Source organism: Panthera uncia, assembly GCF_023721935.1.
Source record: "Panthera uncia isolate 11264 chromosome B2 unlocalized genomic scaffold, Puncia_PCG_1.0 HiC_scaffold_25, whole genome shotgun sequence".
Classification (NCBI taxonomy): Eukaryota; Metazoa; Chordata; class Mammalia; order Carnivora; family Felidae; genus Panthera; species Panthera uncia.
Window position 1 is genome coordinate 3,215,210 of NW_026057581.1, and position 25,413 is coordinate 3,240,622.

The 25,413-nt window shown below is 42.6% G+C and overlaps 4 protein-coding genes across 9 annotated transcripts in view; 1 reads left to right on the top strand and 3 right to left on the bottom strand.

Moving 5' to 3' along the window:
• The window catches only part of LOC125939384 (histone H2B type 1-M), a 38,295-nt gene extending 19,388 nt beyond the window's left edge, over window positions 1–18,907 (bottom strand). For 2 of the 4 annotated variants that reach the window (XM_049654827.1, XM_049654825.1), the window contains exon 1: window positions 18,517–18,907. In XM_049654827.1, coding sequence (XP_049510784.1) covers window positions 18,526–18,906 — 381 coding nt within the window. In that variant the 5' untranslated portion in view covers window position 18,907 and the 3' untranslated portion in view covers window positions 18,517–18,525. Of the gene's footprint in view, window positions 1–11,113; window positions 12,981–18,064; window positions 18,087–18,516 lie in introns of those variants that run through there. The other 2 variants (XM_049654826.1, XM_049654828.1) reach the window with 2 other exon arrangements.
• The window catches only part of LOC125939366 (histone H2B type 1-C/E/F/G/I), a 131,566-nt gene that overhangs the window by 72,008 nt on the left and 34,145 nt on the right, over window positions 1–25,413 (top strand). The window lies entirely within an intron of this gene.
• LOC125939383 (histone H2B type 1-A) overlaps window positions 1–25,413 on the bottom strand; it is a 373,771-nt gene that overhangs the window by 19,384 nt on the left and 328,974 nt on the right. The window contains exon 2 of one of the 3 annotated variants that reach the window (XM_049654824.1): window positions 11,114–12,980. The exons of the other annotated variants lie outside the window; for them this stretch is intronic. The gene's annotated coding sequence lies outside the window, so the exon portion shown is untranslated. Of the gene's footprint in view, window positions 1–11,113; window positions 12,981–25,413 lie in introns of those variants that run through there. 3 annotated transcript variants of the gene reach the window in all.
• LOC125939356 (histone H1.4) lies at window positions 18,852–20,555 on the bottom strand. The gene has a single exon (XM_049654787.1). It carries the CDS (start codon window positions 20,494–20,496, stop codon window positions 19,840–19,842), a length of 657 nt encoding a protein of 218 aa, XP_049510744.1. The 5' UTR covers window positions 20,497–20,555; the 3' UTR covers window positions 18,852–19,839.

Consider the following 25,413-nt stretch of genomic DNA (forward strand, 5'->3'; position numbering starts at 1 on the left):
GCCTTCTTCGAGCCCTTCTTCGGGGCGGGAGCGGACTTCGCGGGCTCAGGCATCTCAACTCCGCTTTCTTCCGAGTGAAGAGAAAATGGAGCCCGCGCCAGGATCCCGCTTATTTGTAGTCAGCGGTATGCAAATGAGGAATGCGTTTCGCGGCCTGTGATTCGCTGACTCGTCGTGTGACCTGCCTGCACATGATTGGCTCCAGCTCTACGGTCCCATTGGACGTATTCCTGAGAGTAGTTTCCCCCATTCAGGCAGGCTTCTTAACCTATTTGGTAACAAGTTCAGACTACTTTATGAACATCCAGATTACTTTGGTGATTAATTTTAGAAAGTAGAAGCTCTCCCTTGTGTTTTGAATTGCCAAAAAGACAGTAGTCAGGTCGAGGTCACGTCTCCGATTTGCAACCCCCCTGTATGGTTCCTGGAAAAGGCGTACCTTTGCATTTAAATCCGGGTTCTAGACCAGTGAGACAGACGTGAAGTCGCTGCCAGCCCAATGGGAACTCTGGGCACACTGTCTATCACAGAAATTCCTAAGTGGGTCAAATGACCAGGCCCTTGACAGCTGCCTTGCTCAGTGCCTGAGCACCTGCCCTAAGATCAGCTTGACCTAAGATGGATCGCTGAACTGGACCCTGATGAAGCTCATCACTGGAGGCTATTAGATACCCACACTCCGCACATGGGCAGGGAGTCCCTGAAGAGACTCTCAGCTGTCTGCCATAGGATTATTTAGGACAGTTAAACGATAGAGGGACTGTTTCCAAAGTTGTGAGCAGGGTTAAGGGATATCACCAAAGAATGGTGAAGGACGCCGGGCTGTTATTCCTAGTTCGGAAGAGGCAGGAGAAGAGCAGGGTTTGAAGAGAGCAGTGAGCATAGGAGACGGCTGTCGGACAGGAGCTGTGGCTGTCGATAGACAAAGGCAGTTTCTGCCCAGTTTTGTAGGAAGGGAGCCAAGAAGAATAAGAACATACTCTCATCCCCCCCCCCCCCCCCCCCGCCACCTCAGATGTCTTGCTTATCCCTCCCAGAAGCCAGAGGGTAAAGAAACATAGTTGCTGTCGTGCACATATCAGCCATCTAGGTCACAAAGTATCCTAAGCCTTTTAAGATGAATATCTAAAGTAGCAGAGATTCAGATTTTGTACAGGTAAAAAACAAGTTTACCTCATTTTTCTAATCGGTTAGATATCTATGGCTATTTCGTTTTCAGCTCCTGAAGTTAGTTCATGAACACTGGATTATCCTCAGAGCTGCAAAATTTTAAACATGCTTTGTTGCTATCATTACCATTGCGCAGATGGATTCAAGGTTACCTTTTTTACACAACACTTCCTCTGAGAGATTCTCGAATTTTCTTTCTTTTCTTTTAAAGCACAAATCTACAAGGGGAGAGAGAGAGAGAGAGAGAGAGAGAGAGAGAGAGAGAATCCCAAGTAGGCTCCAAACTCATCTTGGGGCCTGACCGCAGGGCTGGACTAGGGCTCAATTCCAGGATCCTGAAATCATAACCTGAGCCCAAATCAAGAGCGAGATGCTCAACTGACTGAGCCACCCAGGTGCCCCTTGAAACTTCTTCATCATAGACAAATATATCACCACTTTCTTTTGCTGGCCTGCATCCTGGAGGAATGGTCTCGTTTCCCATTGACCCTTGGTCCCCAATTTAATCACCTCCCCCCACCCCCCCACCAAGGGCTGACCACTCACATTATAGCCACTGCACCACCAGCAGGATGTCATAAAGGAGCTGGTTACAAATAGGATTGTAAGCCCCACCCCAGAGCTACACATCAGACTGAATCTTGACAAGATCCCCAGGTAATCTGGGTGAACGCTATAGTTTGGGAAGCACGATGTAGAGTGCTGTCCGTATGGTTGCGGGTATGTGTCTTCACGCATGTGGTGGGGTGAGTGGCCCAAGAAAACAAAGAGCATAAAGGGGCAGATTTTATTGGAATGTCTTTTCTTCTCCATGTTAAACAAGTTGCCCTTTTCCATTCTTTGTCTATGATCACTTAGTTATTAGTGTATATTCGCGTTGCCATTGGTTTTATTTGTTCGTCTCTATTAGTTTTGCCACTGCGACCTCTTTATTAATTTACTAGTTGAGAATTTTGTATATCTTCATTATGGGTAAATTGGAAAGCTACAGATTGAGAGCCAACAGTAAAGTCTACATGCAATCGCTTGAGGCATGATGATTTCTCTAACTTTACTCAAATTTCTTCCTCCCCATGAGATTTCCCTCTGAAAAGGGCCTCTCTTTTTGCAAATAATTTGTGACCACTTTTTGACACATTGCCTGGAAACACAAGACCTTGTAGGATTGGGAAAGATAGGGTAAAATAGGCAGAGAGGGACCTGAGGTCCCTGGGTGGGGGTGAAAACACATATTTTGGAATGTATGCAAACAGTAAACAGCCTAGGCCGTAAGGTGCTTCTTAAGAATGTAACAGTGACCACCTACTCCCCTTCAGGTTTCCCTCAGGAATTTGACAAAAGGCCTGACTAAAAATAAGCAGTAGACCATGAAACATTTGATCCACAAAGGATGGTTTGGCCATAGACCACCCAGTATCATACAATGGAGTCAAGCCAATCAGCAGTGGACAACCCGGCAGGTAGAGTTATGGTTAAGTGTCCGATTTCAGCTCAGGTCATGATCTCACAGTTCTTGAGTTTGAGTCCCATGCTGGGCGCTGTGCCGACAGCTAGGAGCCTGGGGCCTACTTGGATTCTGTGTCTCCCTCTCTCCCTGCGCCTCCCTATCTCTCTCTCAAAAAGAAGTAAACATTAAAAAAAAGAAGCAAAATTGACAAGTGTGCTTTCAAATCAGTGAATTCCTCTGGTGGACTTATTCCCCATCAAAATTCTCTCCGGATCTAAGAATAGAGATTTTTTTTTTTTTAATTTACATAAATGTAACTCCAAAATAATGGTAGATACTAACTTACGTGTAATATTTTTTAGTTGTTTTGCTATATGATTGTGGTCTCATGGAAGTTTTTTTTAAGCTTTCTTTTGCCTCTCTCAGAAAAGCATTATGTTAGAGTTCTGGAACATGTTCAATATTTTATCTTGTTATGATATTTACCATGTTTTTTACAAACCAAAAAAAAATGTGTGTAATACAAAATGTGGCTTAGAAAGTGCTCCTCTTTTTTGAGTCTGGAAAGAAACCATTACTGGATTTATATAATAATAAAGAAAAAATAAGAATGACGGGTAAACGTTACCAAGAGGCAGCAAGTATGGTAATATTAATATTAAACAAATTTCAAAGGTCAAAGTATTAGTGGGGGTAGAGAGGTATGCACTATAAGGACTTTTAGATCCAATGTGGAAAACAAGATATTCTGGAAAGCTGTCCTGAAGCAAAAGAGCTAAGGACTAGATAAACTACAAAAACACTCTAGCACATTATGGCCAAATCACAAGAAACCAAGGAAAACTCCCTAAATCTCCCAGAACAATAAACCCCTCGGAGCTGAAGCCAGCCTGCTAAACCCACCAGATTTGGTTCCTAGGGGCAAATACCATTATCAGGATTCTACGCTTTGTCAATCAATGTTAGCCTGTTGGGGAAAAGAGAATTCTCAGCCTTTAAACTGAACTAGAGACTTGTAGCAAAAAGCCAGGGCTCTTTGAGAAAACAAAGGCTTGTAGGGGAAAAAAAATCTAGCAAAGATCCCTAACAAGAAACCTGTTGGTCTCTGCAGGGCTCTGTGGAGGAGGGTAGAGGAAATTTGCTACAAGTATTTCACCACAGACCTACTTAGAGTAGAGAGTTTCTGTGAAAGCTTCCTGACATTAATGTGTGGCGCCGGCTTGTGCGTCACCTCGTGCCTCATGCAGACAAACTCACACCCCTTTAGGAGGGAAGCATCTTGGATCCCAGTTCTCTAGATACGCATAAATTACTTACTTATTTCCTAGTATTTATTGAGAACATATTATGTGCCAGGCGTTCCTAGGAATTTGGGATGTTCAAATATAAACTCATCATAAATGTGACCTAACCTAGGAGGAGAACAGACACTTTGAAGAGTCAGGCTTTCAGCCTTCGATCCCCACCTCTTCTTCACACAAAGAATCTCAGATATTAAAGTTATCAGATACAGACTATAAAATATTTACTGAACGTTTAAAGAAATAAAAATGAAATAATACACTCTAGGAGCAAGGGACAATCAAAACCAGACCTATGAAAAAATTAATGAAATTGAACTTTTAAAAATGAAAAGGATCTATAGTTCATAATGATAAAATAAAAATCCACTGATAAGATGTAACATTTAGGGCCTTGATATACCTGACCGCATAGCCACTAACTGTGTATGGCAGTAACTTCCAGAAATTTTAGGAGAATTTCAGGTTTACAAGTGTAGGGCAAGCCTTCAATACTGTACTCTTAGAAATTCATATAACAACGAAGGAAAATGCTTATGGTTATAGAAGATTGAACAACACAATGAACAAACTTCATTTATCTGTGATTCCTTCACTTAACACGTAGAAGATTTCGGAATTTTTCAAAGGACCCATTTAATAATTTCAAATTTTCAACACTGGCTTCAGAATACATATACATACATACATATAAAGAAAACAGTTTTGTATATATTGCACTATTTTATCATAATCTAATTATGGAGCGATAGAAATAATTTGTTTTTTTTTTTAGGAATAGTATGACTGAAACAATCTTCTCATATTCTTAGAAACTAAAAGCACACTTCTAAACACGTGGATTAGAATGGATATCATTAAAGAAAGTATGTAATAGAAATTACTATGAATACACTTAACCAAGGAGGTGGAGAATTTGTACTCTGAAAACTACAAACATGCCTGAAGAAATTGAAGATAACACATACAGTGGAAATACATTTCATAAATTACGTGCTCATGAATTGGAGGAATTAATATTGTTAAGATGTCCATTCTACTCAAAGTAATCTACAGAGTCACTGCAATTCTTGACAAAGTACTAACATTATTTTCCACAGAACTGGGATAATCTTAAAATCTGTATGAAACCACCAAAGACCTCAAGTAGCCAAAGCAATCTTCAGAAAGAGGAACAAAGTTGAAAGTATCATAATCCCAGATTTCAAGATACACTACAAAGCTATAATAATCAAAACAATATGGTAATGGCACAAAAATGGGCAGATAGCTCAATGGACTGGATAGAGAGCTCAGAAATAAGCCAACTGTTATGGTCAATTAATCTATGCCAAAGAAGGCAGGCATACACAATGGGGAAAAGACTCTTCAATAAAGGGTGTTGGGAAAACTGGACAGCTATGTGCAAAATAATGAAACTGGACTGCTTTCCTACATCATATACAAAAATAAACTCAAACTGGATTATAGACCTAAATGTGAGACCTAAGACTATAAAACTCTTAGAAGAAAACACAGGCAATAATCTCTTTAACAATCTCTGTTTGCCTTAGCAACATTTTTCTAGTGTTTCTCTGCAGGCCAGGGAAACAAAAGCAAAAATAAACTATTGGGACTACACCTATTATCAAAGGCTTTTCACAGAGAAGGTAACCAACAACAAAATGAAAAGGCAACCTGCTGAATGGGAGAAGATAGTTGCAAATGATATTTCCAATAACGTGTTAATATCCAAATCATATACGAAGAACTTATACAACTCAACATCAAGAATAATAAGATTTTACAATGGGTAGGTGATGTGTATAGACATTTTCTAATGAAGACATACACATGGCCAACAGATACATGAAAAGATGCTCAAATCACTTATCATCAGGGAAATGCAAATCAAAACCAGAATGAGATATTGCCTTACACCCATTAGAATGGAAAAAAAAAAAAAAAAAAAAAAGGAAATAACTAGGGCTGAAGATGTGGAGAAAAATGAACCCTCATGTTTTGTCGGTGGGAATGTAAATTGGTACCGGCACTATGAAAAACAGTGTGGAGTTTCCTCAAAAACTTAAAAATGGAAATACCAGAGAGTATAGTAATTTCACTACTGGGTATTTATCCCAGAAAACAAAAACACTAATTAGAAAAGATATATATCCCCCCTATGTTCCTTTTAGCATTATTTACAATATCCAAGATATGGAAGCATCGTAAGTGTCCGTCAGTGATGAATGGATAAAGATGTGGAGTGTGTATATCCGTGTGGAGTATGTCCGGTCCATCATGGAATATCACTCAGCCATAAAAAAGAATGAGATCTTGCCATTTGTGACAACACGATGGATGGATGGACCTCGAGAGTATTATGCTAAGTGAAATAAATCAGACAGAGAAAGACAAATGCAGTACGATTTCACTTATATGTGAATCTAAACAACAAAACAGACAAAAAAGCAGAAATAGGCCCATAAATACAGAGAACAAACTGATGGTTGCCAGGGGGAGAAGGGTGAGGGGATGGGCAAAATGGGTGAAGGAGAGTAGGAGGAACAAGCTTCCAGTTGTGCAATAAATACGTCAGGGGCATGACAGGTACGCCATAGGGAATGTAGTCAATGGAAGTATAATGTAATAGCGTTGTGTGGTGACAGACGGTAGCGACACTTGTGGTCAACACAGTATAATGCACAGACTTGGCAAATCACTATGTTAAAAAAATAGATGGTAAAAATGAAGCAATCTTCTCAAATGCTTGGTAACTAAAAGCATACTTTTAAGCACATGGATTAGGCTGGATATTAGAAAGGAAGCTATGGAACGTTTTGAGCTAAATATGAATAATACATATGAAAAATGCAGGGTGCATTTGTAATGGTACTAAAAGGAAAATACATACTGTTAAATGCACATGTTAAGGAACAAGAAACACTGAAAATACATAACCTAGGTATTCAACCAAAAAAGCTAGAATAAAAATGACAGTAAATTGAGAATTGGGTTTAGAATCCTTAGGATCTGTTGTACTGGTAGGAATGATGTCTTTGTTTTCTATTTTATTTCTAGATAGGTCATTGCTCATGTGGAGAAAGGCCATGAATTTTTACGTGGTGCTCTTATACCCTGTTGAACTCTTATTAGATCTAATTGTTTGTTTATTTATAAACTCCATGGAGTTTTACATTGACATATTATTGTTAATATGTCAATTTCAAAATTTAAAAAGAAGAAAAATTAATAGAAAAAATGGAGATGATCCATAAACCAAAAGCTTATTCTTTGAAAAACCTAATAATAGACAAGCCTCTAGCAAAACTAATTAGGAAAAAAAAGTGTGTGTGCACGTGAGGGTGGGGGTGGCGGTTGAGAGATAGTTATGGGATTAAGAAGGGAACGTCGCTACCAAAAGGGAGTTATTAAGAACCATGAGAATGCTTTGAATAAGTTGAAAGACAGAAAGAAAGAAGGAAAGAAGGAAAGAAAGAAAGAAAGAAAGAAAGAAAGAAAGAAAAGAAGAAAGAAAGAAAGAAAGAAAGAAAGAAAGAAAGAAAGAAAGAAAGGAGAGAGAGAGGAAGGAGGGAGGGGGGAATGAAGGAAGGGAGATAAAGAAAGGAAATGTAACAGAAAAGAATGTCTTTCAAGAAAAAACATTAAGCAATAAACAAGATGAATAAGCAAATATGATTATAAGGGAACAGGAAGGGCAGTTAAAAAAAATCTCTTCTATGAAAATAGATTAGAATAGATAGAATATGAAAATAGAATAGAAGATTCTATGAAGAATAGAATAGAAGATTTCTATGAAATCCCTTCATCCCAAATGGTACTAAGGATAGCTGGGTTATACAGGTTTAAGTGAAATTACAGGAATTGATAATCCCTATTTTACAAAAGCTGTTTCAGTAGAAAAATAATTCTCTCTTATGTCTATAATCTTTTCTTTTGAAAAGTCTTTTCTTTTGAAAGTCTATAATCTATTATGAAAACTGAACAGGAACAATTCAAAAAAAGAGAAAATTATGGTTTTGTCTTACTTGTGAACACTTACTTTAAGAAAAGCTCTATTTAAAAAGCAAGAAAATGGAAACGAAGAAGCCATGTTATTTAGCAAATAGCATTTTGTGCAGGATTTATTCCAAGAATGGAAGAAAAGTTGAACATCCTAAATCTGCCAGTATAAGATATTACTAGTGTTAAAACTGTATGGTCATCTCCACAGACACTGAGAAAATATTTGCTAGAATATAACACTTTTTTTTTTTTTTTTTTTTTTGTGTTTGAGAGAGACAGAGACAGCACGAAGTGGGGGAGGGTCAGAAAGCGGAGGGGGGGGGGGGGAGAATCCAAGCAGGTGCACCGAGCCTGATGTGGGGCTCAAGCTCATGAAGCTGTGGGCTCATGACCTGAGCCGAACCCAAGTTGGATGCTTAACCGACTGAGCCACCCAGGCGCCCCAACATTCTTTCATCATAAACATTTTCAGCAAACTAGAACAAGAGGGAGTAGCTACTTATTTTATAAAGAGTAGCTACAGTGAGCATGACATATAATGGTACACTTTTAGAAGAATTTCTAGGAAGTAAAAAGAAAAAAAAACCAAAACAGACAAGAGCTCTGTGGCACGATTCCCATTCAACATGGTGCTAAAGGCCTGGCCAGCACTGTGAGACCAGGGGAGGATGATTAAGTATAGATAAAAATTCAGTAAGAAAAAGCTGTTATCTTTATTGTTCGAAAATGATGTCATTTAAGAAATCGGTGAGACTCTACAAACAGATCTGAGAGAGCTCAACAGGGTTAGTGGACACATGATCAGCACACAAAATTCATGACCTTTGTATACATTAGCAATGCCTCGGCTGGAACTGAAATTAATAACCAGACGTTATTCACAACAGTACTTTAGATTCTAAGGATTCTAAGTCCAAGAAAAAAAAAAATTCGAATCTATATGAATAAACTATAAAATGTCATCGAAGGATGTCAAACAAGATTGACTTTAAAGAGTTAGACCTACACTTCACCGTGTTTATGTTTTGTGATGACACCATGCTAAAATGTTCATAAATTCCAGAATAAACTAAAAATTTAATGTTATGCCACAAAACGTCGCTGGATTTTTGGTAACATTGTAAAATGCACGTTCATGAGCTAAAACATTGAAGATGATTCTAAGAAACAAAGGAAGAGAAAAGGAAAAATAAAGAATGGTGGGTCTTGATTTAGGGCATGCACTTTAAGAAGGGCTAGGGTCATCTTAGGGATATAGCTTTGATCTGTTAAAAGGATCTTAATGCTTGTCCAAGCTTTTATAAGTCAAGTTGAGAAGAAGGCTCAGAGGAGCCTGGCTAGAGTTTGGTGTAAATTTTACCTGCTGTTACTTGAATTAATTGCATATGGTTGCCAAGAGATGATGTCTTTACTCTAGTGGGTAAGAGCAGGGACCCTGGACCTAAACTGCCTGGGTTAGAATAAGAATCCCCTCTGCCATTTACTAATGGTAGGACATTGGGTAAAAATAATTTTAAGCTTAAGGTGACTCAATATATGGAGGTAATTAGAATAACAATAGTTCACGTGTGTATTATGAGGAACACCTGAGTTAACATCTGGAAACTACTCAGAAATGTATCTGGGTGTTTGCAAAAAAAAAAATAATAAAAAATAAACAAACAAAGATAGATGAAAAGGATTGTGTGCTATCTGCTCGCAGTTTCACTGATTTTTGTGGGCCCTAGGGACTTTTGCCTTCCTGGGCCTCTCCCTCCATTAAAATAATAAAATTAATAACGTTATTAAAATTACACAAACGTAAATATATTATTACATACTAGAGCCTTTTGGTCAACTTCACAGTTAATATTTATCTTCTGATTTCAGAGAAAATGACAAAATTTTCATGAGCCATTGAAAGTACTGTGAGGCCTGGGCTCTGTGCCGACCGTGCCTAAAGGATTTAGACCTGCGTGCACACGAATATGAAATTAAAAAGCATGGTTATCCGAGTAGGAAATAAAATCACCCACATACACAGACATAGGCACACGCAGTGCTCACACGAAATCCCCTACAATTACGAGGACGGTAAACAGGGGCTGTGCAAGCCGGGCGTCCTACGCGGCCACTGCGAGGGTGTCCTCGGCCACTGGGCAGCGAGGCCGGGCCAGCTCAGAAACCGCCGGAGAGGAGGCCGACCAGGGAAGCTGCTGCCCCGCGGCTCGGTCCGCGCACCGCTCGGTTCCGCGCTCTCATCTGCGGACAACCCGCTGGATTGTTGCGAACGTCCAGCGGCCGCGCGGCGAGGCCGGGTCGCCACGGTTTGCGCACCAAAAAGGGACGAAACGGGAAACAACCTGCCGGCGGCGACGCCACCAACCGAGAAAACGAACGACCCCACCGCGGAGCCCGAAAAACGAAACGTGGCGCAGGCGCAACGTGAGGCTCGTTGGGGGCGGGACGTGTGCCGCGGAAACGGCCCAATCAGGGGGTGTCATGGACGGGCGTTGCGGGAAGGCCCACTGAGGGAACCAGCGTGGGGGGCGCGGCAGGACAGACCAATGAGAAAGCCGGCGTGTGGGGGCGTCGCAGGACGGGCCAATGAGAGAGCCGACTTGGGGGGCGTGGCTATGAGACTAGCGGTGCGGAGCCGGGGCCTGCCCGGCCAAAGGGTCGTTTCCATGCCTGCGTGGACGCGGAGGATGCAGGACAGTCGCTGCGAATTTTTAGGACTTTCCAGTTCCAGTTTAGACCTGAATGTGACGGGTTTGTGTTGCTGTTTGGCGTTCGTAATTCAAGGAAATCCCCTCTTCTGGTTGAAAGCACGGTGTGATTCCCTGGCCCTCCTGCATCAGCATCACCTGGATAATACAACCGGCAAATAACCGGATCCTGCTACAGATCTGGTGAATCAGAAGCTGGGGGGGGGGGGGGGGGGGGCAGTAATCTATGTTTTAAAAATGCTCCAGGTAGTTTTGGTACACGCTGAATTTTGAGACTGCTTCGAAGTATTGTGTTTCCCTTAATTCAGGTGTTGGAAGTGACACCTCAAATGTCAGCTGAGCTAACCCAAGCTGCTTACCTTCAGGATCGTTACCAGAGCCAAAACGGTGCTTAGGCTTTCCCCACTCAGACTTCGATGCCAGAAGATAAAGTGAAAAATAAATGTGTGTCTAAAAAGGAGAGATCTCGGGGAACGATTTGGGTCAACAAGGAATGTGGACTTCTCCACAAATTTTATTGATCCTAACATCTCATTTACAGACTTTTTGCCCTCCTCATTTAGACTTCTCCAGCAAACATAGTCCATGGTAAATAATGATTCTCTGTAGGCCTGTAACAGCAGTAAATTCTATTTTCATAATTAAAACAACAAATAAAACGAAAATGCTAGAACACTGTTTAGTTTCTTCTTCTTCGCTAAGGCTCTCCTTCTAATGAATCCGTGAACACCAAACCAGGATGGGTTAAATTCGGGCAGAATATGCATACTAATCAATCCTTCTCAGGCAGATCACTTTTCATACTTCATAATTCTATGGCTGATTCACTTTTCAGTTACTGTTTACATTCATTTCTTCTCTGCGTTCATATCTCTCCCCAACTGAAGAAATAAAAAGGGTTTGTTAGGTGCCATTTTGCCATCAGCCTTACTATTTGATGTACAAGAAAGATTGTTTTGTTTTGTTTTGTTTTTTACGTGTGCTTGTATAATGAGTCTCTGCTCCAATATTACCTACACTTTAGTCATTTTTAGCATGAACACATAATGACTCAAACCAGTAAAGAGAAACCTGGACAATAAGGTCTTTGTTTCAAATCCTCCAGTTATCCTTCCACAGGTGGAATCAAGCAGTTCAAAGGCTTGCATTTTCTTCTTTTAGTTTCTAACCTGAAGAGAATTGGCCCTTCTGATTTCATTTTAATTCAATGACTAAAGAAATCTAATACTTGTTAACATTGGCTAAGCACTTACAAAATTATTTCAAGACTGATTTAAGAGCTTTGCATGAATTATATTACTTAATCCTAAAATAGCTCTAAGAAGTAGTATACTATTATTTTTGTTGTGTAGATGTGGAAAGTGAGACTCAGGAATGCTGTCTCTCATTCTTTTGAGCCATTGCAACAACTCACCTCTGGCCCCTGTCCCTGTTGTTATATGTGTACTTTAACTCGTTATGATTGCTGTAAATCCTGAGAGCCTACTGTGTGTCTGGAACAGCCTTAGGCATTGGGGAGTCAGCAGCAAAAAGGACGAACTCTGCCCAATAGAGCTTAGAGCCTGGAGAATGGGAAGAGGAAACCAGCAATATGCAAATTCATGTCAGTTATGCTAAGGGTAATGAAGAAGAATGAACAGAGCAAGTTAAGAGCCGGATTGAAGGGCGCCATGTGCATTTGCTGGTCAGAGAGTGTCTCCCAGATGTGGTAACATTGTAATCATCCACTCACCCCCAAACCCAAGAAATGTGGGGCGTATTTGAGGTATGTAAAATGTGCTATTCCCAGCTGAAGGGTCAAACCCATAACAAGGTCTAGCTCTTCATCTCCCTCTTTTCCCTCTGCTTTCTCCAACTATCTTCCTCTGTGCCTTCCCCTTGGTCTTCAGGCTCTGGCGCTCCCTTTTGCAGTAGCCATTTGTTTCTTTCATTCTTTTTCTCAGCTCTCACCTTCTTTCTTCTCCCTATTCCTAAAAAATAGCCACCATTTGGCTGTGATACTTTTATTGTTTTGTATTTATGAAATGCAGCTTAACATTCACAGTTAAACGTTTAGACAAAATTCGAAAACGTTAGTCCTTCACTTTTCTACAATTCCTGTTCCCTTTCCATGGTAGCGAATTTCATGGTTGTTGAAAGGAAAGGTCAGTCAAGTGCCGCTGTCCATGTAAAGCAAAGGGAGCGTTTTCTTCTATGTAACGCTGTGTGCCCACGCCACCAAAATGAAGGTGAAGAACTCTGAACTTTCCCCAGCGTGATCTCCACCTCTCCTAAGTCTTCTTTGCTGACGCCAGGGTGTGGAGGGCAGTGGGAGTATAAGTCAGGGAGGAGACTGCTGAAGTTGTTCATCTGAATAAAGTACAAAAAAATTGGCTTCAATTAGAAATCTCCTTATAACTTTTGGGTCCACAGTTGATCTAAATAAACCCAAACCATTGACAGAACCATCAAAAAAGAAAATAGTTGGAGAATTCAAGTTATGGTCAATCATAGCCATCTAATCAAAACTGTAAACCTATAGGTTTTCTTACGACAATGTGTATGGTGAAGAACCAATTTTATCCAAAGAGAGATGTGGCCTTTGCCCTTTGCTGGGAGGGGATCTCTAGGCTCATGGAATGTCCTGCATGATAAGATGATCTTTGTTTACCTAGAAGTCCTGGGCTGCACAGGATAGGGTGATGATGTCACTTATGTTGGGGGCTTTGGGTCATGTGGCATGTGGGCTACCTCCAGACGGCCTGCTGACTAAAGTTCAGCCACGTGGACAGTCAACCATGTTCATATGACAAATCCCCTAGGTTGGCGATGTCTGTGTGTTGTGCCAATATTGTTGTGCGGCAGGGAGACATAAACCCTCCCCCGGCCTCCACTGGGAAAGGACCTACCAGAAGCTCTGAGTTGGGAAGCCTGTGCTCCATGTGCCTTTCACCTTGGCTTATGTGTAATCTGTATCCTTTTGATGTAATAAATAACCCCCAACCTTGGGTGTAACAACTTTTAGTGGATTCTGTGGTATAATTCTAGTGAATGATCAAATCCGAGGATGGTTTTGGAGACCCTTCATCTTTGCACTTGGTGTCAGATGTGAGGGGACGCTTATGGGAGTGTACCTGAACTTTGCACTGTGTCACAATGATATTAGTATTACTAGATTCTGTTTAGTACTCAAATATTGGGATGAACATCTTGTCTTAAGGAGCTTTGTAGTTTCCATGGGAGCCCAAGTCTATTCCCCTGCCAGTGGATTTCCAAAGAGTGGTAAACACTTTTTTAGGTCTTAGTGAGTGATAATAAAAAAAAAAAAAAAAAGAAAAAAAAATTGAAGAAGTAGCTATAAGTTTCATTGATGGTCTACTAACCTGAGGGCTCCAGAAGGTCAAGGACACCCTCACCTCTTTTTGTATTTCCAGTGCCCATGCCTGTGTCTGACTCAAAGATGTTCAATTGACTATCTTGAATGAGCTGATTTATAATAATACTCTGAACTGTCGCTATGCTACAATCTAGTAAGAATTTTGACACATGTCATGGATCTCCTTATAAGCCTTCATGACTAAATTAATCTCTTTAGTTTCTTCTTGTATGTTTTTCTCCTACCTCTTAATCTGTTACCTTACACTTGAAACATTGTAGTTTACTTTTAAGTCTGACTCAATCATCAGTTCAAATTCCACCTCTTAAATCAACTAATTGAGCTTTTACTTCTTGTCCCACTTTAAATTTTATTAATTTTTATTTTTTATATCATTGATTTTTATATCATTAATTTGTTATATTTGCATAGGCCAAAGTATTTTTCAGATTTTACCTTTTTTTTCCCCCCTAAGGAGTTAGAAGTTTATTGAATACACTGACAGGGAGTGATAGGACAGCAGAGAAGAGGCTAGCTCTCTGCTTGGGGTTTTATCTTTTTATTGTATTTGTTTTCCCTTTTAATTTATCTTTTCCAAACCTACTAGTTTTGTTGGATATTCCTACAACCATCATGAAGCAGAGATTTGTTGTACAGATGGCTGTTTACGATTTCTCTGTTGAATTCATTCAATTCATTCAACATTTTCTCTATATACTGGCAACGTGCTGGTTTATTTGAGTACAGAGACAACTGTTCGGTCCTTACAATCTCAGGGAGAAGTCCATCAGGACATCATGAGGAGTTTCATTGGCTTTTGTCTTTGTGGATTGTGGTCAATTTTAGTCTAACTCCTGGAATTCTTAACGACCTAAAGGAATTAGGTCTAGATGATTTCTGACTACTCCTTAAATAACAAATACTTTTTATAATCGAGTAATTTAAGCATTAAAAAATGATGTGAAAATTTCACAATATGTTCACATCCTTACCTGGAAAGGTGAGCTGGAACCCAGTTCCCCTTCTGATTACATGCCACATTTAAAGTGACTTGCTTCTAATTAGTAGAAAGTGGCAGAAGTGACAGCATGTGACATTCAAAACTAGGTCACAGAGACTTTAAGGGTACGTTCTCTGCCTGACTTCTCTTTCTGCAAGAGAAATGCTACCACATTTTGAAGAGATTTACCCTCCTGAGGGTTCCTGGCAGGGAACTGAGCTGTTACTGTGGTTCTCCTGCCAACAGCCAACAGGAACTCGTGCAGGAGGGCAGCCAGCCAACTCTGGTAAGGAATAAGGAATCTTCCAGCTGTGGTCAAGCCCTCAGGGGACTGCAGCCTGTGTGTACATCTCAACTTCAGCCCCACGAGGGACCCTGGGCAGAACCACCCAGCTAAGTCATTTGTGTATTCCTGATCCCCAGAAACAAATTGAGGGAAGAAATGTTCATGGGTTGAGCTGTTGAGTTTTGAGTATTTTGTTACACAGCAGTAGATAATAGAGGAGAGTTACCATAATCTTAATGACAAAATCTGATACATGGCTAAACCCAAAAGAGAGTGTGACTCGAGTAGGGAAAAAAAAAACACTCTAAAATATTAAAATGTATGCAGCTGATATTTAAGATAATAATATAACATGACCACGTAAGATTTGGGCTGGGGATGCAAGTATAGATTAACATTAGGAAATCTACATATATTCATTGTGGCAGGATAAAGGACAAAAAGCACATGAGCTCATCAAATGGCAAAAATTCATATATTATTCCTAATAAAAAGACTTAAAATAAATTTAGAAGTAAACTAAGCAACACATACAGATTACACACACACACAGACATACACACACATACACTCACGTGCACACGTGAACAACGAGCAGGGAAACAAATTTTTGTAAGTCATGAACTACCAAAGCCACTGATGAAAAAGAGGAAAAAGACCATGATGACTGAGAGCATACCTATATGGCATCCAGTTTGTGATTTTACCTGATACAATAACATGATAATGTAATTAACATAAATAGTTATTGGAAAGAATATTAATTTTTTTAATTTCCTAATTATAGTATTATATGCACTGAAAAGCAAGACAGTCCATTAAATATCGGCTAGAATTACAAAGTTAAGTAATCAGATAGATATAAAGTGCATGTAAATAATTTCTCAATTATCCTCCCCTCCCCCCCAAGTATTTATAACAGTATTTCAGTCTGATGGCACCTGTCAGAACAGGTCAAAGACACAACCTTGTTGTAATCAGCCTTCTATCTCTTGTGAGAGTTTATGGGGCTTAGGTCACAGTGTGATGCAGTGACCCCCCCCCCTTTTTATATCAGTTTTCACTCTGTTTTATTTATTTTTAATTACATGAGTAATCCATTAACTCTAAAACATCCTCAGCCATGATCTTTGAAAGCTCACATCAGCATCATTCTCTCTGGTTGTCCTTCTGGTACCAAGATTAGAGGTATTTCAGACAATTTTGCTACTAATTCCAGATCTCTTGAATTCACTTTTACTTTTCTCTCTCTGGATTTTGGATAATTAAGACCTGCTTACAGAGTTCATGAAAATTCTTCAGCTGGGTCCAATTGGCTATTTAGCCTATCCAGCAAGCTTTTTAAATGTTAATTTTCTTATAATTAATTGTGTATATGTGTGTGTGTGTGTGTGTGTGTGTGTGTGTGTATATATGTATGTATCTGGAATTTGTATTTGATTCTTTTTTTCAAATCTTTGTGGTCATCCTTTGCATTCTCTTAGGCTCTCAGCATATTTCAAATAGTTCTTTTTTCCCCCTTTGTAAATAATAAATTATTTACTTATTTTGAGAGAGAGAGAGAGAGAGAGAGAGAGAGAGAGAAAACCTCAAGCTAGCTCCACATTCAGCCAGATGGGACTTGATTTCACCAACCCTGGGATCCTGACCTGAGCCCAAATCAAGAGTTGTGCGCTCAACCAACTGAGCCACCCAGGTGTCTCCCCCTTTTTCTTTTAAAAGTTATTAAAGTGAGCCACTTGAAATCTGTATCTGTTAATTTCCTTTTACTGTTTATTTCCCTGCTCTTATTCTGGGCCACAGTGTCTTGTTGAATAATGTGCTAATGTCCTATATAGAAAGCCTCTAGTTCCTTTTCTTCTAGGTGTCCTATGTGGGGATTTGTTGAGGCCCACAATGAAGCTCATTCCCCCAGAGAGGATTTGCATTTGCATTACCCAGGTGCTCAGAGGCACAAAGCCAGCTTGGGCTTAATCCCTAAATTAATTCTCATCCTGGGTGTTTGAATCCCTGTGATATTGATGCCAGAAACCAATGGATAGTAGTCCAGATTGGCGGTGGCAGAATCTACCTTGCTCAGCACCAAGGCTCAGGGTACCCTCTCCCTTGCCATCGTCCGTGGCGAGTGTGGGTCTGTGTGCATGTGTGTGTGTCTGTGTGTGTGCTCGTTTCTAGCTCACCTTCTACCCTGAGGATGTGACCCGGCAGGTGCGTCAGCGTCACCAGGAAAGATTTCTCATCAGGTTTCTTGGCGAATAATAAAGTCTACATTTTCCTCACTCCCCAGCAGCTGAAACCCTTCAGGCCAGCGAAACTTGTGCAAAAGAAACCGCTGCCTGCCCGAAAGGCTTTCCTTCCCTTCCAACCTCCACTCTGGCCTCACCTCAAGGGTACGCCAGGGAAGCGGCCAGGGTGCTGAGAAGGGGGCCTCGGTCCCGGGGGGAACCATCGCCTCATCACAGTCACACACCTGATGGGACTGAGTAGTGGGCCTCTGTCTCGTTGGCCCAGAGGACTTTACAGCTGAATGCTTCCCAAAGACTGTAAGCGAAATAGGACTTCCTAGGACAGAGGCGACAGTAACTGACAGGACTGGAAGGCCTCTCAGAGCCCGGACACGTTTCCTCCCGGTCCCGCTGCGACTTTTGGATACAGTATAGACTCTGCCACCCTCCTCCCCCAGAGAGGCCCCCTCCCTGGCCGGCTGCTCAGAGCAAGCAGATATGGGAGCCGCTGCAAAGCAGGCCGACCAGAAAAGCCCACGTACATTTTCGGGGACGCTCCCACGGCCTTCGGCTGTTTTCAGTATCACCTCTATACATTAAAAAGGAAAAAAAAAAAAAAAAAGTTGAGAACAAAGTTTTCAGAGCAGGCTCCTTTGTGCTCTGGGTAAGCTCCTTCCTTATCACAACTGCCTGAACAACGTGACGATCAATTTGGAGCCCGGCCCACGGAACCAGGAGCTGTACACTTGCAATGGCGTTTCATTTAAAATTAAGGTCTAGTTTGGTGAAACCGAAGGAATAATGGATGTAGAGAATCGTTTATGGTGAGCACGCAATTTATACTGTTACTGACAGAGTAACTTGAAAATATTTTCTACGCAGCACTAACCAAAAATTGAGTCGTGCTAGATTACCAGATCCTCGAAAACAGCTTCCGTAATGAAAGGGTTACACCTCATTTGTTGAAAGCATGCATGGCTCTGAAAAGAGCCTTTGGGGTTGGGTAAGAGGACGCTTACTTGGCGAGTCTACTTGGAGCTGGTGTACTTGGTGACGGCCTTGGTGCCCTCGGACACGGCGTGCTTGGCCAGCTCCCCGGGCAGCAGCAGGCGCACGGCCGTCTGGATCTCCCGGGACGTGATGGTCGAGCGCTTGTTGTAATGCGCCAGGCGCGACGCCTCGCCCGCGATGCGCTCGAAGATGTCGTTCACGAACGAGTTCATGATGCCCATGGCCTTGGACGAGATGCCGGTGTCGGGGTGCACCTGCTTCAGCACCTTGTACACGTACACCGAGTAGCTCTCCTTGCGGCTGCGCTTGCGCTTCTTGCCGTCCTTCTTCTGCGCCTTGGTCACCGCTTTCTTCGAGCCCTTCTTCGGGGCCGGGGCGGATTTGGTGGGTTCAGGCATTGCGGCGTGAAGTTAACACGCTATAAACTAAGAGCTTGGAAAATAACTCGCGGCACCAAAGCCACGTTTATTTATAGATGCGGTATTCAAATGAGGTTAGTAAGATTTCGTCCGCGATTGGATTAATTTTAGTGTGTCGTCACAAATGCGGATGTAAAAGATACTTGCAGGTCTAGCTTTTCATTGGCTGCTTCCTTACTTTGCTTCGAGCCAATCAGAAGGCTTAGAGTAGGCTGCCTAAAGCTACTATAAATAAGCCTGTTAAAGAACTTGCGCCGTAGATTTCAGTCACTGAAACTTTTCCGGAGAACATCCTCGCTTTCGGTTTAGAGGTGTAGACCACTCTCTGCTGGCTACTATGGCTTCGTGCTTGGGAGTCTGGGGCCTGCACCAGTCGGTATCTGGCGGTTAGGATGCCCTAGATGCTGGAGCTGTCAGGCTTTAGGCGGGGTAGTACGTGGTCGTTGGCCCGAAGCCCATAGTCCTTCCCAGCTCGCCTCATTGATTAGCAACCTGCTCTATTGCGCCGGGCTGGTCAGGAGGTGAAACACCGTACGTACCTGTACTAGCAAATGCCTGGGAAATACCGCTTCCCAGATTTCTGTTCTCGCTTACCCCCTGCCCGTCAGTGTGGGAGAAGTTTACTACTGACCAGCCTACTCGAGACATAAGCTCGAGTTTGGGGCGTGGATAGGCTTGCGGGACCTTTACTGAAACCCCTGCACGTACAAGTTTTTTGGGGGGTGCACGCAACTAACCCTTGCCAGGAGACGCCTCTCCGTGCTCGAGGGACCGCCCCACCGAGGTGGTGTCGTCCCTCCGGCCACGCCCCCCAAGGAACACAGTGCAACAGCTCTTTCCTTGAGGTCTGTGGGTGGCTCTGAAAAGAGCCTTTGGGTTGTGTTGAGCTTCTAAGCAGTAGGCCAAAGAAACTTATTTCTTCTTAGCTGCCTTCTTTGGCTTGGCTGCCTTGGGCTTGGCGGTCTTTGGCTTGGCCGCCTTGGGTTTCACGGCTTTGGCCTTCGCTGGGCTCTTAGGCGCCTTCTTGGCCTTGGCTGCTTTCGCTTTTTTCGGGCTCTTTGCCTTTTTGGCTCCTGCAGCCGCCGCGGGCTTCTTCGCCTTCTTTGGGGTCTTCTTGGCGCTCTTCTTGGGGGTGCTGGCCCCCGTCGCCTTCTTGGGTTTCTTGGCCGCCCCGGCAGCCTTCTTGGGCTTGGCCGCGCCCGCCTTCTTGGCTTTGGGCTTGGCCTCCCCGGACGCCGCCTTCTTGTTGAGCTTGAACGAGCCCGAGGCGCCGGTGCCCTTGGTCTGCACCAGGGTGCCCTTGCTCACCAGGCTCTTGAGGCCCAGCTTGATGCGGCTGTTGTTCTTCTCCACGTCGTAGCCGGCGGCCGCCAGCGCCTTCTTGAGCGCGGCCAGCGACACGCCGCTGCGCTCCTTGGAGGCGGCCACGGCCTTGGTGATGAGCTCGGACACCGGCGGCCCGGACGCCTTGCGCTTGGCGGCGCCTGCGGACTTGCGGGCCTTCTTTTTCACGGGCGTCTTCTCGGCGGGGGCCGGAGCGGCGGGCGCGGCGGGCGCGGTCTCGGACATGTCGAAGGCGGGCGCGGGGAGAGCGACTCGAGCCGGAAGCGGAGGCACTGGCCGGGACTCGGGCCGCGCCGCTGCGCCCTCCCGTTTATATAGGGCGGAGCTGCGCCGTGATTGGTGCGCTGTCCAGCCCGCCTCGCTGGCAGCCGCAGAGTGTCCTCTCGGATCCCGAGTTGTGTTTGTTACACCTCAAAAAATGCCAAAAATATCAAAATTCTCTACATCGAATCGCCCGGTTTTTCTCACAAAATGATCCCTGAAGCCTCAGGCTTCACGCCGGTCTCAAATTATGAAGGAAGCACAAAGCTTTATGCCAGAAACTTACAATATTTCCCGCCGTGCTCTTCAAATTTCAACTCAGAGAAACAAAACTTTCTATTTTCTTCGTAAATTATAAACCGATCTTTAACTGTGGAGTTTTCTGACCTCTCAAATAGGATTCTCCAAGTGGTTAGCTTCTTATATGTCCAAAAACCGTGCCACTGGCACTAAGATTTTTATTACAAATCTGCGCTTAAGTGAGGGAAGTAACACAGGCTCCTCGGAGAGTCCTGCCTATTGAGCCGAGGGCATTTGAGTTCATCAAACTGGTTTAGTTTAATGGCAAACAAATTATTGCCCATTTGGGGTTAGATTTGGGACCCCTGGGACATCAGTCTATGCAGTCATGGTTTTATTTCTGTCGGCTGCATCTGGGTTTTTAAATAATTCTTTAGGATAATTCTTTTCCTTTCTGCTCCCAAGGGTTGGGGGCGGGGCTGTTGCTTCTCTTTTCCCTGGACAACTGCTCCATGAGTTTAGATACCTTGAATTCAGGATTATTTGGGACGGTAAGGGGACCCCAAAACATAGTCAGGGTGGACAGATGCAAAAGGATTACTTTTCAAATAACACAGAGATGAGGTCCGTAAAATCATTGGAAGTGGAGGGACACGTTGAGGAATTTGCAGTGTTGCGGGGTTCTTTGGCACGTTCTTCAGGATTAAACTGTAAGAAACGAGTTAGAGATGAAATTCAAGCGTTGATCGTATGGGGAAATACGTTCGAAGTGTAAATGATAACATATCTACTCCCATTATTAGAGCAACCCAGACCCTGTCATTACTCAATAGCTGATGAATGGCTAGTCCACCTACGAAATATGGCTTCCGTCATGAAGATTATGGCCCTATGCTTCCCAGACGTCCATAAAAAAGAAAACAAGTTACGTGTTGGATTGAATTGCAAGTTCAGATTTGCATCTCAGAGGTGGATCTTTGCGGGACTATGCAAGTTAAGTCATGGTCCTCTGAAGACTTCCTTTGCAAGATCTGTGAAAGATGGGTTTGTTTGGGTAATTGCCCAATCAACAGAGAGTCTATGTTAGCAATGACCATCCAACTAAAGAAATCATTCCTGGAAAATGGTCTGGCTGGAATTGCCTTTAAAAACTTGCAAGCCATGTACTTGAGAGACAACGTACCATTTTGGCCAGTGCTATAAAGTGATACGACACCATTCTTTGAGTGTAGCTGGTTGTAACACAGCATTGGGCATCACAGTCATTTTTAGTTTTGTTGCCACAAATCTCCCTGCACAACAGACCTTACTACTGAAATCAAAAGAGAATATATATCTTTGATACAACATTAATTAAAAGTTTCAGATTAGTGCTACTTAAGTTAATGCTGGTATAAAATCAACGTAAATAATCTGTATTTTTAAAGCCTTAATGTATAAACATTTCAATGTAATTAGTGCATGCTAGTGAAAAATAAATATGCCCTTTGGTATATATTCATATAAAAAGGGAGAGGATAAGGTTCCAAAACAGACCAGTTGATAGTTACTAGGGAAACTGATTTATGGGCATTCAATCCCAGAACAGCGTGTTATACTCATTTTCAATGACAAACAATAACCTTTGCAAATGGCTGAAATTTGCACAACCCATTGAAGTTTTCTCTTAAATGTCTGGTTTGAGCCTATGTAATCCTTACACTTCTGACGTTGAGGGACTTAATGTCTCCAAATTCTGTGATCTTTCAACTCACCTATGCTTGTCTCCTCTGGTACAGTGTGCTTTCCCATCAATAAAATGAACTGATGGGTTCAAAGAATACATTGAGCATCTCCCACTATGAAAACAAATGTTTATCTGACACTCTTCTATGATGGCGTAAGAGTAACACCAAAGGGTCTACTTTACTATTGATCTATCAGCTTGGCTGGCCCCATTCCAACTACCTAGGGTGTGTGTGTGTGTGTGTGTGTGTGTACTTGTATTTTAAGTTTAGATTCCAAAGTCTTTCTTCAGATGATTCTGAAGCAGTAACTCCAGGGACTCTCAGAATATCTAACAAGTCCTCGGTTCCCTCTGATGCCCAGCTGAGTCTGGGAACTACTGTTGTCCCTGGAGGTGACCAACAGGTCAAACCCGTTTTCTGTCATGCGAGGGTTCCTGCAGATTTCTGGACTTGCCTGTGACACGCCAGACGTGACCCCAGGTTGAGAGGGTGTGTTGCAGCAATCCGACCCTGACTCCCTTGGATTCCCACCTGACTGGGCACTCAAGTGGGCTCTGGAAGGTGAGAAAGTGATGGCAAAGCCTCCCATGCTTCATGATTTTCCATCCACATGGGGTGGATAAGCCTTGGTTTCCTGTGGACCCCCAGAAGCCCCTACTATGGCATCTCTGCTCCTCATCCCGTTTTAGCATTCTTTTTTTTTTTTAATTTTTAAAAATGCTTACTTATTTTGAGAGAGAGAGCGAGCGTGCGCATGCAGGTGGGGGAGGGGCAGAGAGCGAGAGGGAGACAGAGAATCCCAAGCAGGCTCCGGGCTCTGAGCTGTCAGTGCAGACCCTGCCGTGGGGCTCGAACCCACAGACCTTGAGACCATAGCCTGAGCCGAAGTCGGAAGCCTAAGGGACTGAGCCACCAGGTGCCCCTCTCACTTTATCATTCTCAATAAAAGCTACCCTTTCCACTTACTGGTCATTGTACTCTGTGCTACCTACATTCTTACTTGGTCAATGTAACCATCCCTAGCCTGGGCTGTTGTCCCTATTTTACAAAGGAGCATATGGACTTGCACCGGCTAAGGACTTCTGAGCAGGCTGTTGCTCACAGGTACATCTAGGTTTCCAGCTCACATGTGTCTGAATTCAAAGTATGTGCTCTTAATGTGTTTTCCAGACTGTAGGTCTGAATAATCATTAGAGGTTGTGAAATCAATTTAGTAGCACAGGCCACGTGTTTCTTTTTCTTTCTTTCTTTCTTTCTTTCTTTCTTTCTTTCTCTCTCTCTCTCTCTCCCTCCCTTCCTCCATCTTTCTTTCTTTCTTTCTTTCTTTCTTTCTTTCTTTCTTTCTTTCTTCCTGAACTAGACTAGAATATCCAATACCAGTGCCCAATGCCTGTGGCTTCAGTTATGCACTCAGTTCTTTGACTGTGTGCTGATACCTCCCATGTGAAACGTATTTTTTGCTGTGTGGGATCATAGGCTAGAGTGGGAGGAGTCTTCCTCATGGAATTTCTTGAACTCATGAAGTATTCTCAAGTTTTTAATCTCTAATGAGCTAAAAGAAAAAAAGGGGGGATTTCCTGATACAGACTTTTTTTTAAGCCTCTAAAAAAAACCCAAGTGATGGACAATGGGGAGCATGCTGTGAATGGTGGACACGATAGCAATTGTGGGAAGAGGCACAACAATATGATTTGCAGACAAGTTAAAGGCATAGGAAGCTTGTACTTGGTTCCTTTTACTCCATCATTCTGGGTTCCAAGCACTTGACTCTGCACTTGGCTATTTTAATGTTGTCATGAGTGCTTTAGTGAAGACAGAGTTTGGGGATGAGGTGCTTTTTGCAGGACAAACGAGTCCTTCCCGAGTTTCCGCACAGGAGGTGTATTACGTACGCAAAGGACGTGGCACCGTGGACTGTGGTCACTGTGTGGATCACCTTTGGAACTCTGTGTGTTGGGACAGACTTCCCCTCTGTGGACTTTTAATAGGTACTCTATCTTAGCTTTTGGTGTAGAACATTTCTGGCGAATTTTTCGTAAAAGGACCTATACGTTACCTTACAAATTCTTATTCTTTCTATCTCATTCAACCATGTGTGGATTGCACACCATTCAATCCAAGTGTGGATTGCACACCCTAGATTATTGACTTGCAACATTGTTTGGAACTATAAAACGTCGGGGAGAACTTTATTATCAACCCATAAGAGAACGTTGAAATGAACTAGGGTACACTTGCAATACGTAAGAATACAAAGCTACAGAAATGGGTAAGAACGATCTCTTGAAAGTAATAAGGAGCAAGTTCTAGGATGTATGGCTAAGTGAAAAAGCCAAGTGCAAAAGAATATCCATAGTATGACACCCTCCATAGGAGAAAGAAGAGGACATAAGAAAACACACCTTCTGCTTATTTGTGCTGAAGATATACAGGAAGGATAAACCAAAAATAAAGGAGATGGGTTATCTATGGCAGTGGGGGAGAGTTAGAAAGGAGTATAAAGAAGGGAGAAAGAGGAACAGAGCGTCAGGGTGAGGAGGGAGTAACGGTTTATTGAATATGTCTGTTGGTGTAACTGACTCTTCCAACTATAGTAATGTTACATGTACCAGTAAAATAAACTGTTAAAAGCGATAGGGTTGGGGAAGGAACCCAGCACATCTGGCCTTTAAGCATCATTCTCCAATAAAAAGAACCAGGGCTCCTTGGATAAGTGGTTGATTCCAAGGAGGGAGCAGGCAAAAGACAGGATGGGCCTGGAACATCTTGTGGTACCAGAAGACAAGGAAACGTTTTCTAAAAGACGGAAACTTTGAAAAAAACATGGCGGCCAGTCTCAAGGAGCTACTAATGACCAAAGCTGCTGCCATTTGAGCAACAAAATAAAAATCGGTAATGTTGGACTTTTTTAGCT